This window comes from Lates calcarifer, linkage group LG20 (genome assembly GCF_001640805.2).
Source record: "Lates calcarifer isolate ASB-BC8 linkage group LG20, TLL_Latcal_v3, whole genome shotgun sequence".
Classification (NCBI taxonomy): Eukaryota; Metazoa; Chordata; class Actinopteri; family Centropomidae; genus Lates; species Lates calcarifer.
The window spans coordinates 9,791,949-9,809,258 of NC_066852.1; the positions used below are offsets into that span (position 1 = coordinate 9,791,949).

At 39.6% G+C, this 17,310-nt stretch overlaps 3 protein-coding genes across 4 annotated transcripts in view; 1 reads left to right on the plus strand and 2 right to left on the minus strand.

Moving 5' to 3' along the window:
* Positions 1-909: 909 nt before the first annotated feature.
* On the plus strand, positions 910-6,561 carry pcolcea (procollagen C-endopeptidase enhancer a). Its single transcript, XM_018691575.2, has 9 exons — positions 910-1,278; positions 3,439-3,547; positions 3,642-3,900; positions 4,860-4,984; positions 5,105-5,241; positions 5,336-5,691; positions 5,780-5,857; positions 5,944-6,114; positions 6,206-6,561. The coding sequence occupies exons 1-9, from the start codon at positions 1,190-1,192 to the stop codon at positions 6,334-6,336; spliced, it is 1,455 nt and encodes a 484-aa protein (XP_018547091.1). The 5' UTR covers positions 910-1,189; the 3' UTR covers positions 6,337-6,561.
* Positions 6,562-8,230: 1,669 nt separating this feature from the next.
* Positions 8,231-11,261, minus strand: tmem88a (transmembrane protein 88 a). 2 transcript variants are annotated; one of them, XM_018690970.2, is made up of 3 exons: positions 10,802-11,261; positions 9,313-9,615; positions 8,231-8,739 (listed from the first exon to the last, which is right to left on the minus strand). In XM_018690970.2, the coding sequence occupies exons 2-3, from the start codon at positions 9,601-9,603 to the stop codon at positions 8,455-8,457; spliced, it is 576 nt and encodes a 191-aa protein (XP_018546486.1). In that variant the 5' UTR covers positions 9,604-9,615; positions 10,802-11,261; the 3' UTR covers positions 8,231-8,454. The 2 variants fall into 2 exon arrangements, with proteins under 2 accessions (XP_018546486.1, XP_018546485.1); XM_018690969.2 differs by having other exon boundaries at positions 9,313-9,620; positions 10,802-11,260.
* A 2,513-nt stretch (positions 11,262-13,774) lies between these two features.
* The window catches only part of kdm6bb (lysine (K)-specific demethylase 6B, b), a 29,663-nt gene continuing 26,127 nt past the window's right edge, over positions 13,775-17,310 (minus strand). Inside the window, exon 23 of the mRNA XM_018691339.2 lies at positions 13,775-17,150. Coding sequence (XP_018546855.1) covers positions 17,127-17,150 — 24 coding nt within the window. The 3' untranslated portion in view covers positions 13,775-17,126. The remainder of the gene's footprint in view (positions 17,151-17,310) is intronic.

Here is a 17,310-nt window from a genome sequence, read left to right on the forward strand (position 1 = left end):
CCAGGGAATGCTCATTTCTCTAGCTCTGCATGAGCACCAAAACTGTCAAAGTTCTCAAGTCTTTATTAGTGGCACCAAAACTAGTTCAAGCAGGCAAATGAGGGTGTGACTAAAAGAGCTTAAGTCATGTACCACATGCAGCTGGAAACACAATCTCTTTGTGGAAACTGTGCTATGTGCTTTTATAGGCTGTCCATCCTGCTTGCTCCAGACTTTGATCAAGGTGTTGCAGCTCTGTTGTCCATAAAAGCGACTGATTTTATAGCATTATTGAAACAGCATCCCCTCCATAGGCCTCAGTGACGTGGGCCAGAGGGTTGGCTCATCAGCATATCCTAACAGAGAAAGGATACTCCCCCCCTCAAGAGTGTTATTCTTGCCTGGATTGTGGGACAAAAAGACGCTCTCTGGCTCAGATGTTATGGAGCCAAAGGAGCCCTGGGGCTTAGGGAAATACGGTGAGAGGGAAGAGGTAATTTGTTTTATGACACTTTATTACTCTGGTCCTTTTGGATCCTGTGTATTTTTTGTTTAAACTAGATGATTAGAGTTAATAACTTTCTTTAAAAAAAAAGATTGTGTTAAGAAAATTAAAGGTCTCAAATGTTGGTGTGGAATGTAGAAATTTATGGCCCTACTTGTTGAGTGCTATAGTCCCTAGAGCCTTAGGCTCAGCCCCCACCTGTGCACCCTGCATAATGATCAGCCAGACATTAATGGCCCTCCAAATCAAATTTCAAGCTTCTTTCACCTTAAATTTCAACCCTGTGAAGAACCAGAAACATCTGCTGTAAGAAGACACGCTCTTCTGAATGTTTTCTGAAAGCCTCAGTCACAACCTCTGATACTTCTCCAAACTGCCCTTCTTTCCTAGATCCCCCCTCCGTTATATTGGGCCCAGTGTTGTTCTAGAAAGAACATCTGGCTCTAATTAGAGCCTTCTCCTCCCTCCCTCCCCACTCACGTCATCCCCCCCTCATGGCTCTTTCTCACCGCTGTTGTCCTTACAGCATCTCTGTCTGTCTCTCTATCCATTCTCGAACTCTCTTCCTCCCCACTCATTCATTCTCTCCGCCCATCCCACGTTAGCAGCCTCTTCCTCCTCCCCCCCTTGTCTTTCACCTCTTGCCTCCTGCTACCATCTCCCTTTTCTGCAACAGTCTGCTTTGCTTTGTGTGCACACGGCATCATGATGCATGTGGACTACATCTGGGGTCTCGCCTTGCTCCTGTCTCTGAGTTTAGGATGGACGACAGCTCAGCAGACGAATTTCACCAGGTGAGGTCACAGTGTGTGAGGAATGTGTGTGTTGAATGTGTCTTGGTCAGTGTCTTCTTCCTGAAATTAATCATGATCTTCCTGTATGGAATTCAGCTGACGTTTTAAGTTTAAAGTTTTACTTTTTGCTAACTTAAGAATGAAAAATACTGTGAATTTTTTCCTGTCTCTGTAAGTAAATTCTTTCCAGAGCACTGTTTGATTGGGCACAGAGTTGTCCAGTTGGTTTTTGGCTCATGATGTGAGGCACGCTGAGTTTGCAGTGGCTGAGCCCCCACAGATGTTAACGCTTTTGGTTCTGCCTGTGGGGTCGAGTCAGAGCAACTTGGCTCTGGCTCTGGACATCTTGGCTCTAATCAGCAAGGCGTCTGACTTTGCTGGGGTTCTGTTTACTGAGCTCATATTTAGTGAGAAAATATTTTTCCGTTGCATCTCATTCTCTGAAGTGCATGTGCAAAACATGTTTTTTTCATAGAATGTCTTGGATATGTTAAACTGTGTCATTTTTTACAGTTGACCCAGAAACAACTCCTCACACCACAAATAGACTGTAAAATACTACAAAAAATAATAACTTCATAATAACAGGCACATTCTTCTTGGCCCACAAGTAAACAAATGTGCCCAACAGGCAACACCCTGAAATAGGAAATTTTCCCCTCTGTGAAATGACCAATGACATTCAGTGAGCTCACTGAGTTTTTGGAAAGCACCAGAATTTATTACATGAAGTGGCACTGTAACGATGAGGGTGGAAAAGTCCATCAACTGTAAAATGTGCTTGTCAGCTGAAAAGCTGAGCTACATCATCCTTTTTGTCCATGCTTCTTCATTTGTATGACTGTAAAGCAGTAGTTCCAAAACACTGTTAAACCATGGCCTTGATCCAGATTGAGCTTTTGTCATGGCACCCCCATTACTATGAAAAACATCAGTTGTAAGTTGTGGTGTAACTTCATAGTTAACAGGGTTATATGGTGATTCCAATGTTTATGCATAGCATAAAAATGTAGTTAGAGTAAACATAACCTCATTTTGAATGTGGTAAAACATTATTAAAATGACACCCTGGGTCTATCCATACAGGAGCCACTTTGAGAACCACTGCTTAAAAGTATTGTGATGGATTAGGGTAATACTATGAGAAGTGAGTTGTAGTATTGAGAGCCTCCACAGGGACCACTAACATCACCAGACTCTTCATAATGTATTCATAATGTATTGTTAGAAGCTTTCTGGTCAAACCTGGAAAGCTTAACTTTATTCTCACTTTCTAAATGCATTAATAATAATCCCAAAATAAATTCTAACCCTAACACCCATGAATAAGTATTATATCAGCTGAAATTACTGTGTAGTCACTTTGCAGCTCTGGAACCTCAAAGTGTTCAATATTAAATAAATAATAATACATAATTATACTGGTAAATACTGCATATAAATGAGCCAGCAATTTGTGAATTGATTAATTAATTTAACAACAAAAGCTGCTGTTGTATGTAAACACAGTATACAGTAACTAAACCTCTTCAGCTTTTAAACCTTAAGCTAACATGACCGCATATACCACTTTTACTCAGTATAAAGGTTAATTCCAGTGTTAGTGGTGTTAGCTAGTAGAGAAACACTGTATGTCTTTTTGCTTTTACATTACATTTATTTTTCCCAGAAGAACATCTTTAGAATTAAATCACTGCTAAAAAAAAAAAAAAAAAAAAAAACACAAGCTAACGTTAGCTACTGCCAATAACACGGTCTCTTTATGTTTGATGCTCACTGATGAACCAAGCTCTTAACACTTGTCTAATTTTAACATATTTTTTCACAAATTATTGTATATTTCAAATTATTTTATTGTTTATTTGTATGACTTTTTTTTTTTTTTTAATATTGAATACTTTGGGGCTCTATATATAACAATTAGTAATAGCAGTTGACTTTTTACCTAAAATTGACCTCAAAGACAGTCATAGAGATAGTCTGTTAAAGGAAACCATTCAAAACACCTATAGCCTTTCATCAGGAGTTGAGTCTCAGTGGACTTATATTGATGCAGTTTGGTTGGCTCATAGACCTACACTGCCTTCATTGTCTTTACTACTCTGTCCATGATATTCTCACTACTAATTTCCCACTGTCTTACTGTCTTCTTCCTCACAGGCCTGTGTTCTACTGTGGAGGTGACCTGGTTGCAGACTCTGGGTTTGTTGGCAGTGAGGGGTTCCCAAGCTTCTACAAACCCAATAGTAAATGCACCTGGCGTATCACTGTGAGTCACTTGCCCTACAACATGTCTGAATACTGACTCCCTCCTCACTCTGTTTTTTGGTGTCTGACTCATGTACAATTTCTTTGGTTTCCAGGTCCCTGAAGGGAACGTGGTCATGCTCTCCTTCCGCATTTTTGACCTGGAGGCTGACTCACAATGTCGCTATGACTATCTGGATGTTTACAATGGCCATTCCAACTTGGTGCAAAAACTGGGTCGCTTTTGTGGAACTTTCCGGCCCGGCGCTCTTATTTCTACCACAAACACCATGATGTTAGAGATGGTCTCTGATGCAGAGACGCAGGGTAGAGGGTTTGTGGCCTATTTCAGTGGAACCAAACCATATGTGGATGGTATGTGGTCATATTTTCGAGGGTTTTTTTCATACAAACATGTCTGCATGGGCTCACAACACACCACAAATTATAAACCAGGCCCAGAGTGCAGCATGTACCCTTCTTGAACTGTTTATAAATTTAAACTAAGATCTATTTTTTAATGGTTAAAGGAATAGTTCAACATTTTTGGAAAGGTCCCAAAAGTGTTACTGTGAGCTATTTCTTTAATAAGTCCTTTTACAAAAGCTTCATATATCACTTATAAGCCAACTGGTTGCCAGGATGTGAAAAATCTCTTTTACGAATGAGACCATATGGTCACTTAACATCTGGAAAAAAAGACTGCAGAGAATCTGGGCCAAAATCAAACTTTATTAACATCTTATGAAGCACTTGTGATTGACTTGATGACATTTACAATTCCAGTATTATAAAATAGGAAGGATAAATACTAGAAGAAGGGATTTTTCACAACATGACAATCCAAAATGTGTTTCTATCAAAGGTTAGCCATCTATGAATGATTAGTAAATTATTTATTAACCATTAATAAAGCATTAGCTACAAATTGTTAACTCTTTATCAATGTTCTCTTATGTGGGACAGTTGTTGAGCCATTGTATGAACAATTAACACTTATAAGTCACTGCAGTGTTTGCAATACAGACGGAAATGGGATTTAAATTCCACTTCTCCCTGATCACACAGCTTGCACAATATATTTTCCTTGGGAGCACAGTTGCAAGATTACACATACCAGTTGTGAAATTTTTAACCTCCAGATTAGTGTGATTGATGCAACATGTGATCAACAAGGGATCCGATTTCAAAAACCAATTCTAAACTTCAAAAGTCAATAAATCATTAAGGAAACTATTTATTTAGTGAACACAAATAATACTTTGCACACACCTTAGAGTGCAGTTTGCTGTCTTTATTCATTATCCTCATGGAGCATGTACGACTTGTTTCAGACCAACAGTTCTGTGGGGGAAGGATAACAAAATCCCAGGGAGAGATCAAGACGCCCAACTGGCCTGACAAGAAATACCCACCAGGAACCAGCTGTTCCTGGCTTATCTCTGTGGAGCCTGATATGGTTGGTTGCACACTCACTCCCAGCATGGATACATTTAATTTTCCAAAGACTTTACACACCCCACAAAGAAGACAGCTCTGCAACTGATCATTCAAAGCATGTTTCTGTTTTGGTTACAAGGTTATCCAGGTGAAGTTTGACAAGTTCGTCTTGGAGGCTGACACCTATTGCCGGTTTGATTACGTGGCATTCTTTAATGGTGGAGAGAGAGATGATTCACGCCTGATTGGAAAATACTGTGGTGATCAGACCCCACAGTGAGTGACAGATATTATTACAGCTGTTTCTTGGCCATCAAAGTAATTTTAATTCCACTATTCATAACTTGTCCATTTCCTGTTTCCTGTGCAGACCTATTATCACCACTGGCAACAAGCTACTGGTCCAGTTTGTGTCTGACCTCAGTGTGACGTCTGATGGATTCCTTGCCCACTACACCAGTGTCCCTCGTGGTACTCAGATCACAACAGTGGACTCAGGAGCTGGCACAAGGTCCGTTCCCCCGAAACCTGCAGTTAGACCCATTCCACGTGAACGTCCTGCCGCTACCATCCAGCCGCCTGCCCCCACCCCCAAGTATGTGCCACCTCCTCGCCCTGACCCCGCCGAGAGAACCAGACCGGTCAAGCCTACGAGAACTCGTGGACAGGGCGCCACAACCCAAGACAGGAGGCCGCCAGTCACAAAGCCGAATGGAAAGAGGCCTGGTGAGTGAAGTTATGTGCACGCATGTGTGTCCATGAACAGGAGTCGTCTACATCTATAATGCATTATATTTGTGTGTTATGTTTTTAGTCCCTCAGAATCCGCTGTGTGCCAAAGCCTGTAAGAGAGACGGGACTATCAAGACCAGTTTCTGTGCCAGTGAATTCGGTACGTTTGTTCCTGTTCACATACACAACAAGTAGCCAATCAGATCAATCAGATACGGTGTTCTGACTGAGACCTCCTTTTTCCAGTGCTAACTGGGAAGGTGACCTCTCTGACCCCCGGACCCCGTGGCACTCTTCAGGTTGGTGTCTCCCTCATTAAGGCCTACAAGGCAGGTCGACTAACCATCACACAAGTGGGAGAAACAATGTCGGTTAAGCTGGTGTCACAGTGTAAGAAGTGTCCGGTGCTCCGAAGAGGTATGAACTTCCTGGAATCACATACTCATATAGACAATAAATTATTAGTATAACTCCGATTAACCTCTGTGCACATTTTTCTTTGCGATAGGTGTCAACTACATCATCATGGGTCAAGTGGATGAAGAAGGACGCGGTACCCTGGAACCTGGCTCATTCACAGCTCCTTACAAAGCCCCACATCACAAACTATTAATGAATATTAACAACCAACCTTGTTAACCTCACACATCTGTCCAGGCCAGGAAATGAAGACGACATATCAGACACACAAATGCAGAATTTTCAATGTGAAGAACAGATCTATTAAAGGACAATATTGCAGTACAGCATAACTTCATTTTTATCCAACATTCTAAAGGTATTCAAATGCATTGTTTTATTCAAACAAGTGCCAAACCTTGTGTTTGTAATTTATGTATGAATAAAGGTTTTATATCTCTTTCACTTGGTTTGACTGCACAATTATCTACACGTCTTCAGTTGGTGCTCTCCCACTCCAACTGTGAGACTCTGTTAGAATTTTGCCTCTGTCTCCACCAAGTGGATTTAAAAGGTAATAGCACTCAGGCTAAGCTTTCACTAATCCTAAGCACATGGGAGGAGTTCACCGGTAGGAAATCCTGTGACATAAGTCGACTAATAGTCATGTGGTCTACATTCAAGATGTCTGACAGAGATATCAATTATCCTGGAATATTTGCTGGAGTTTTTAAATGGAGTCTAGAGAAAAAATGATTACAGTAATATGGAGTACAATTCAATACAGTTCTGACACTATGTCATTTGATCACATTCAAAATATTCACTCTTCCAAAGTTGTTCCTTATTTGGTATCTGCTGTGAGCTGGTGACCTGTTCAGGCTGGTCTGAGATCAGAAATAGATGAAGAAGTGAATGGATAAACAAATGAATCTAGTTATGATACTTCAGCCTCATCTAAACAGATAGGATACACCTAAGTGGATGAACAGAAGTGTGGCAGACTGTATCATATTGTTATGTGTATTTACTTGCCAGTATCATTACAGAATGTAATTATGTGTGGCCAGTTGTCAGTTCTTACCTGCTATGGCTACAACTACAACTTGTTCATAACAGGTGAACATAAATATGCATAAAAAAAAAACTGATTATTGATTGTCATTTCAAGATACTGCTTACAAAATATTATCACTATTGTACTGGAGATATTTTAGATGTGTAGATGTGAAGTTAAGACTCTTTGTTTTGCTTAATGATGTAAATTTAAAATCTGAATTTACTCCCTGAGTTCATGTGTTTTATGGGCAAAAAGATGTTGTTGCAGTTCCTAACCATCACCAGCAGAGGTGGATAAAGGTCAAAAATAAATTCAAACTCCTTTCTGAGGAGTCATGTTCCCCTCTAGAGCCAGTTATTTGGTTTGACTTGAAATGTGTCTTTACTTTTTGACAAATTGTTTCTAGACAGGAAGATAATTTTAAGAAGTATATCAATAGCTGACTCATATCAAGTATAAACTGATGTATTATGGATTAAAATTTGCATTAATCTATCAACATTAGCCTCTAATACCTCTGCCTAGATTTTAGACATTAGATTAGTAATACAAAATAGAACCACAAAACAACTTATGATTTGCTGTTAAAGCTACATGATATAATATGAGTATAAAGTGGTTAAAGGTTACCATCACATGCTTATGAATTTACAGTAAATACAACTGAAATGGCCAGCGTGAATAATAAAAAGATAATGATACTGTATGGTAAGACACCAGATATATTCTATCTACCTGTGTCTTCAACACAGAAAGTATCTTGTTACTTGTTTGAATGATAGTGTTTTAATGAGTATAGGCAACAAAGGTTTGACATCTGTAGAACTGTCCCATAAGAGCCTGTGGATTAAAATAACTGTGACCATGATGTGGCTGCACATTCTGATGACTCTGATCTTGTATGCTACAGTCCAAAGAGAATCCACAGACTTGTGATAATGATGCAGGATGGAAGTTTGTATTCATATTTTGTCCATTAAATCCATTCAGTCCATTTTATACTTCATTGAAATTCACCTTCATGTTTCACTGTCCATCATGCTCAGTTTGCAGAGCTCTGCATGAAACACAAAATTCAGCTTGCAATATTTTATTGTAAAAAGGTATTTTAAAAAAATACATGTAGACTAGTATAAAAATCAATATAGACTTCCAAACAATCAATATAAATGATGACATATGATGGATTTTTACAATGGCTGTAGAAATAGAAATACAATACCAGACTGAAAACAACCCAACTGTAGTCATTAAACAAGGATACATCTTACAATCACATACGATCCTCTTTTCCTCTCCTACACCCATACACTACCCTTCCTCTCCCTCTCTGAAGCTCCCTCCTGGCCACAGCAACCTCCTCCGCCTCCCCGGCGGCGTGAGGCAGGCAGGTTCTTGTAGACGGCACGGCTGTAGGGAATGAAACACAGGCCCAGCTGCAGGTGTCGGGCCAGGCGGCAGTAGGCGGCGAGCGCCAGGACCAGCAGAGGGGTGAGCAGCAGAAAACCCACGACCAGCAGAGCCACGCAGCCACCGTCGTCCAGTATGTCCGAACAGTACAGAGATGTTCCATGGGGCTGCACCTGGGTGGGGGTGGGGGGTGGGGTATGGATGAGTAATGGAATGGGTACAGATATAAGTAAAGGAATGTGCAGGACACACATACTCACACACACAAAACTACCTCTAGCTATTCAGTGTGTCCCCCAGTTTAGTCTAAACCTGTACCCTGGTGAAGTACTAATTTTAAAGACGTTTTGTTCATGTAATGAGGCCACACTGGAAAAGTGGATAAAAACACTATGCACTAAATCTGCTGCATTTATGAGTGTGCTGTTGATGGTCATTATAGTCCCACAATACACTGCACAAAGGAACTGGAGAAGCTTAGTCACAGCTGCAAAAAATTAAAATTAAGCTCCAGGAAGATTCAGTAAGATCTTGGAAAACAGTATCAAATCTCTGGAAAAACATTTTTCTTCTCTCTTTGTGTGGTTAATTAGATATGGCATTCCAAAATCACACTTTGACTGACAGGCTACATCATTTCCTGTTAGTGCAAAACATTTCCTGTACGGTAACTTAAACCATCTCTAAGCATTCATTTGTGGCCCACTATTTTTAAATAAAGACTCATTTCCACAGGAGGCTGTTACCGTGGAGTGGCAGAGGAAGCCAAATATGACCATAGCAAGAGCAGGGGTGAGGATGACGCCAAACACGATGCTGGCCACCACGCCGTTGATCAGGGCGATGACCAGATTCTGGGCGGTGACCAGCACAGAGCAGGCCCAGCAGTCCAGAGAGCCCCTCAGCTCCAGGGGCTCCATATCAGGGGCCTCGCTGCTGCTGTATGGAGGCGGCACCACGGCCCCCGACCCGTCTCTGGAGAGGGAGCGTGGCTCAGGTACCGTCTTCTCAAGCGTCCCATTCCGTGACAGACTCATCTTCTTTGTGGCCTAAACTGCAAGAAAAATAAACTGGTTTAGCTCAGTTACATGCGATTAATGAATCTGCTCAATATTCTGGAGTAAAATGATTTGATTTTAAGCCAGCTGTCAGGACGAGCTCATATTTAGTGAAAAACATAATTGATTTTGATTCATAATATTGAAATGATGTGAAGTATTTTAAGTGTCTGTACTTGTATCTGATGATGAAAGAAAATATCGTTCAAATAGTTTGTTTTCCTACCCTGCCTGGCCTATCCACTATAAACATGGACTTCTATCATGGAAAGCTAAAGACTGTTAATCCATTAAGTAATGGTATCCTTAAATAATGTGGTGAAAGGTGTGGAAGTCAACACAGATAACTGCACAGCTTTAAGTGCGAGGAAATGGGCTCCACTGACCCCACCTCCAAACTCCAGGATAACCACCACCCAGAACAATGAGCCGGGAGCTACTGGAAAACGCCGAGCAGTCTGACTAATCACTGATCGGAGTCTCAGAACAATGTTATGACTTTGATTTTGACAGAACAAATGTTGCCCTACAACTTCCCCCACACACATTAACGGTAGTGTGAGCTTTGAGTTCCGTCACAATAATGTCATTTTTCACTGTTATTTTGTCAACTCTGATGTTCGAGCGTTTCCACACATTAACGTGATGAGAAAATGACAAGTTCAACCATTTCCCTGTTTTCAAGTGTGTTAGCAGCTGCTGTGAACACACAAGAAATCTTGCCTTCTTGTCTTGTCAGCAACATTTTAAAGAAATTACTGCCCATCAAAATCGTAGCTACTGTCCCCCTCCATCATCAGTTCACGTGTTTGTGGTGCTCAATGAAGAGAATATCTACTGCTAACAGCTTTGTGCTCGTCATATGATTTTATACAACACCCATGTGGCCTAAGGAACAGATTTTAAGAATTACTTTTCCCTTGAAGGGGTTGTGTTTGTGAGTGTGCCCAGCCTAAGAAGCACAGAGCTCAAACACTTGCCTTTTGATGACATCATCAATACAGCCCTCTTGTTCCCAGATTGGATCAACCGCATCAAAATAAATTCATCTCCATATTCACAGGAACACAATTTGGCAAGAAGCATGTTTCGGGGTATCTTAACAGAAGTATGTACTGTGTTCATTTGAGTAAAATTATCCCTTTCAGTGGGGTCAGGTTGTGTGTTTTGTACTCACCGTGTGTCTGAGTTCGATGGTGGCAGCAGATGATGGCACTCTGAAAGACCTGAAGAGCGGTGAGGAGTCAGAGGCAAAGAGAATTTGAAGAATTTCCTCCTGGTGTGTGTCTTCTCTGTCTGAAAATCCAGATCTTGAGGCTGGTATCCAAGAAAAGCTGAGTTTCTGCTAATCTTCTTCTGTTTTTCTGGTTTTCTGGTCTATTTCCAAAAAAATAACAAAAAAAATTATTTAAAAAAAAAAGATCTGCTATTTTCCCGCTGTTATGAATCTAAATGTCTCCCACTGACGTCTCAGAGTGGGTCAGAAAGGAGAACTGGAGACTTGAGGCAAATTCTGCTTTCCCACTGGCTTCAGCGCTTCCTTCCCTGACATTCTGTTTCCTCACTCTGACTCCAGTCTGAGATATGAGTAAGTGTGTGAGTGTGTATCCTGTGTTGCCTCTAATGTGAATGCACAGAGAGCAGGCTGGGCTGTGTTAAAGACTGGTGGTGGTGGTGGTGGTGGTGGGCAGGGGAGCAGTGGAGGGTTTCTGTGATAACCCCTGGAACCAGGGGGGAGGGAAGAAGAGTGTTTATTTGGGTAGATTAGAGGACTCAGGGTATGTTGCCCACTCCACAACACTTACTCCACTGTCAAATACTGATAAGGTGGGTTTCAAAATTCAAAACAGATGAGCTGGTTTTATACTGATTTCCATGATTTAAAAAAACAAAAAACAATAACAACAAACTGCAAATCACCTCATTCTGAGGCTTTCAAAGCTGCAGACCATGCCACATTCATCACACTATACTCTACTGATGACGGTGTGACTATAGTGAGACAGCAGCTATTCAGCAAAAACACTGAGCTGTGAAAAATTAAGGTAAAGGTCAAGCCAGAGTTCCTGAAGTTCTGTCGTAGAAGCAGGAATGATGGAGGATTGGCCCTTGACCTTTTGATGAAAAACAGAGCTCTGCTTTGAGAAAACATAAGGAAATGAGGATGGGGGAGAACATTGACTAATTTGGCAGGGAAAAGAGGCTACCATGGGACTGATAAGAAACCAGAGGGGCTCAGTTCAAAGGGTGAAATTAGGATTTTGATATGAAGTCTCATTTTTTCATCTCACTCTGGACATCTTTGTTTATTTATATATACAAAGGAGTAGATATATGTACTCCCTGGAGAGAATCATTTGGTGCATGGAACAATGATCAAAGAGACTGTGGCACTGGCACAAAAAAAAAAAAAAAGTGGGAGCACTGGATGGTATTGCCATTAACAATGCCACAGAGTGTACTGTTTCTATGTGTGTATCAGGGGGCTGGTGGAGGAAGAGCAGCCTTCCTGTCCTTGGAACCGGGATATCCGCTGCTGTGTCCACGCTCTACGATGTGATGTCCCTGCGTCTCCACTTTTGGCAATCTTATGTCCTCTAACCCCAGAGACTGCAATAGAAATGAATGGCAAATGTAGAAAGAATGACTGGTTCAGTGTATGTGGTGCCCTGAGGAGTGTTATTTGTGCTTTTAAAAATGGTTTAATTAGCCTACATCTGCTGTGTTGTTTTAGTTCATAACCTGGTTTTTACAGTTGACAATATATGTAAGTTGTAGGTTCAGTATGACTGTGTCCCCCACCTTGGTCACTAAATTCAAAGCATCAAGCACACACTGTTGCTTAAAAAGAAAAAAAAAACAGACTGATAAATAATTCAGATTATTTCCTGTTACTTTCAGATTACTTTACCTCTTGCCTAAACAGAGCAGCTGCAGTCTGCACCTTTCACAACATGGTATCAGAAAAACACTGGGGAAAAAAATAAATCAAGTTAGTCAGAGAAACCTTTTGAGCAAACTGGTCCAGCAGAGCCACCCAGTGGCCATTAGTTAGAGACTGTGACTAAACGGCATCTAGCACAGAAATGTTTGAACTATGGGACCACAAAATAGCAATCATCTATGAACATTCAGGTCACTCTGACTCTTGTAGCATACACGTACTTGCAGCTGATGACAGAACAAAAATGAAACATTTATTTTCATTGTGGTTGTCTGTAGAGAAATACTAAGATGACAGGTATTCAAGTTTAGTGGATACCTACATTACTACACTGCTGTGTGTTCATATTTTGGGCAAAGACTGATTGTCACATACTAACACACTTTCAAATATGAAAACAAGACAACACTAAGAGTCTACAGCCATACTACATACTAAGCAGGTACATTTATCATGATCATAATTTTAGTTTAGCTTGTTAGCACGCTAACTAATGCTAATCAGGACTAAAGTACTACTAAGGCTGCTGGGAATGTCATTAGTTTTGAAGGTATTCAGTCATAAACCAAAATATTGATCACAAAAGTCTGTGGGATTCATCCTCTGGGGATCATGAATGTCTGTATAAAAATTTGTGACAATCCCTTCAATAGTTATAATATAATAGGATAGTCTGGATAAAAGTGACAGACTGACTGACACTGCAAGCCCTCAGGTCATGCAACTACCATCACTAAAACCTTACAAGGATGCAAAATCAAACCCAGAAGTCTGCACGTCTGCCTCCCTGCAAAACCTGCTACTCAAATAATGGTTCAGTAATTCATTTTTTTCTTGGGATTCAACTAGACTCAGGTGGAAGCCAGTTTCATGCCTATCAAGTAGTTATTAGGCTGGGGCTGAATTTCGAACACATCTTGTCCTGTGTGCGAAGCAATCATACAGCAAATGTTTTCAGATGAAACTGTGAAAGAGAGAAAATGTGGGCCATATTCCACCTCTGCAGAAAATGTCAAACCACTCCCCCTCCTTCCTCAAGAGCTGATAACAGATCAAACTCAGAAACAGCCTATCATTTTGGACATACAAGGAGAGCTCATCTGAGTACCCACTGATAGCACTGAATCAGTCAAATCTTGTACTCTCCACAGGGGAAGGAAACCAGTGAGACTACAGAGAGGAAATCAAAGGCAAAGAATCGTTGAATAATTTATCAAAACATTTTATTTTCTTGAACAACAATACAATATGTCACAGAAAAATCACAGAGGGATTTAAGACAGGTCTGGCTCAGGTTTTCTTCTATGTGAGTTCTTTTTGAAACAATAAGTGCAGCATAAATCAAACAAGTCAAGAGGAAAAAGAGCATCAATACATCCCTCAAATAATATTAAGAATGAGGACAAGACACAAAAAAACCCAAGACCCAGACGCCATTAAAAGTCACATCCCTAAAAGTCTTTGCAAAAGAGTCAAGAATTACAACTACTGCTAATGCTCATCATAAAACCACTAATGCCTCACAAGATTATGAATTTCATACACTGGAAATAAAGTTTAAAAAGATCTTTTATTTATCTGTTCGATACAGTACAAAGACATCATTCCATTTCTGTTACCAGTAAACTGTGTTGAAATGGTTCTAAGCACCAACTGGTTGGTTTGAGCTGTATCAGTTACTTCTGTTGATACATCAGTATATGCTATTTAATGAGGGGGCATTGAGGCAAGGAGGGGTCTAGCACCATGAAAATTAAACCGCCCCCCTGATTGCACTTCCCCTATCCACACATTATGATCATACTACATTTTTAAAATACCTTGTAGCCCCTTATCAAGTGAAGTACCCTTTGAAATGCAATAAATATATAAGAAAACAACCATGTACAGTATAAATAATGTCACAATTTACAATTTTCCATTTCCTCTGTGATCCAAAAATCAGAAACTGACAACAAAAAGAGGTATAAAAGTGGGAAGAAATTCCCATTGCAGTAATTTAAACTAGAACAAAACAGGATATTTTTAGGGTGTATTATAATATAGCAACAACAAAAACAAACGACTGAGGTGGAGAAATTTGACCATATACAAATTAGATTTTTGATTGAGAACAAAATGACATAATTCCTCTAGTAAACCTGAAAACAGATACATTATGTACATGAAATGGTGTGCACAGACTAATGATGGAGGGGGTAAGAGCTGCAAGTTGTCATTTATGGGGATTTTTATTAGAATATGACACAGCAGTAATGCTGAACTTCCATTTAAATAAAGAAAAAAAAGCCTGTTGACTACTGTCCAGTGTGGTACGAGATAATCTGATTTTATGTGGAATCAAAGCTGTTCACAGTTTTCTGAAATACAGCTAGACTAATAACTCACTCAGTGTCACCTTTACATAGTTTTTCAGCTGTAAAACATCCTGCTTAATACGTATGCTGGTCACAATTCTTCAATAAACACATATAACCTGTCCCTATCAATAGACAGAATAGAATTGTTTATGTTATCTAGTAATAGAAAAATACAACAAAACACTACCAGCCATCATTTTTTGTTGCTGAAACATTGTAACTAAAATTAAAGGACCAATGTGTAGGATTTAATGGCATCTAGTGGTGAGGTTGTAGATTGCAACCAACCACAAACTCCTCCCTTCACTTCTCCCTTTTTAAGTGAGTTGGAGAATCTACAGTGGCCTTCAGGTAATGTTAGAACATGAAAGACCATCTTTATAGCCAGTGTTTGGTTTGTCCATTCTGGGCAACTGTAGAAACATGGGTTAGGGTTTGGGTTAATAATACGTTCTGCCCCCTATGTAGTTATGAAGATTCATTCTAAACTAGCAAGAACAAAATGATTCTTAGTTTCAGGTGATCTTACATTAATGAAGACATAATTCTAAATTTTGTACTCAATTTCTTAGATCGCTCTAAATTCCACACACTGGTCCTTTAAGCAAATGCAAAATACAGAATAATGACAAAAACAAATAATTAAATGTAAAAAAATAGACTAGTACAGTACAGTAAATCAACTAGAAAAAGACAGAAAAAATAAATAAATAAAACTGCTTTGGAATTTGGACTATGTATTGTCACCAAAATAAGAGCTTTACTTCTGAAGGACTGTTTAAATGTTGTTGAAAAGAAAGGAAAAAAAAATATTTAAAACATTTTTGTGATGTCTTAGTTCATGTGCTCTTCTATATGTTAAACTTGAAATACAGCATATTAAACGCGGCGGCAGTGCATGGAGCTGAGCCTTGCAGATGGATGTTTGGGGCAGAATGGAAACACTGAGTTGCCCTGCAGTCTGATCATCTGTTTGCCCTAACTGGCTTTTGCATTAGAAGATTATGATTGTGTGTCTCTTTGGACATATTACTTTTCCCAGACTGCAATGGGCACTTCACTAACACAAACAACTATAAGTGACCCACTCCCTCACCCCCATACCCCGTCTATGCACACCACTGTGTATCCCATAAATTCATTCACAATTTACAATTATTTATTTTCTCTGTCATCTAGAAACAAGAACATAGCAACAAAAGAGGTATAAAACTGAGATTGTTTTCCCATTTCAAAAATAAAAACGACACTATGTCTGTTTTCTGGGTGTATCATAGTAACCACACCAACAACTATTTAGCTGGACTTGTGAAAAAACAAATAAAAAAATCCTAATTTTCCATCTACATACTTGATTTCCAACTAAGAATGAAACCATATTAGTCCTCTAGTAAACCCGTATTTTAGAGAAACTGATAAAAGTTTTTGATTAGCTTTTTTTTGTTGTTTTTTAATACTTACATAAAACCTTATTTGGGTGTGTTTAATCCTCTAATTACATCTCCTCTAAATACAGTTCACAAGGCCAATGTGGTGTACTTCTAGGCTGGTAAAACTTTTTCGGTATCTAACGTGAATAAATAAAACTGGAATAGCACCTCAAAGAGTTTACAGACAGGAGTTACAAATGTCAGAGTTTACCTGAATACTAAACAAAAAAACAGGAACCAATACAATGCCAAATGTGACAATCAGCTACTTCTCCTGTGAAGTGATTCCCCTGCTGGTACAATAGAATCACAGCAAATTCATGGACATATAGAATAACTAGATTGGTGTAAAAAAGTTCTACTTAATTTGCATAAAAGTACCTGAATTAATACACAGAACTGGCTACTTGACGCTTTTGAATCACAGCAGTGTCCGTTGAAGATATAACCTGATTTTCAGTGCTAGCAGTGCTTACATTGTTTTTTTTTTGTGTTTTTTTTCTACATGTCTGAAATGCTTTTCTTGAGAAGTACCAGTCTAGTCATTCTATTTCAAAAAACACGTCCAATCAGCAGCTGGTATGGGGAAGACAGTGAGCTATAGTTGGATTGGCTGAGTATCCATACCTTATTGTGTGATGTAAACAATACTGAGTAAACGTGATTGGCTGATTCAGAAAGTGTTTACAGGAATAGATTGCCTTGAAGACAACATTTGTGCTGCCATTAGAGTTTTGGTTATGGCTGAGAGACACCAGGGAGGAGTCCTCACTTTGAAAAGGGTGATGGAGCCTAAAGAGGAAGAAAAGAGGAAGAGACAGAGTTCAGCTGATTGCATGAGAACATTGTGTAGGCAAATTAAATGATCAAATGGTGATGGTTGTTTGCCTACAGCTTCAGTGATCATTGTATTTACAATACAATAGGGTTGAATATGCTTTGTGAGCAGCGC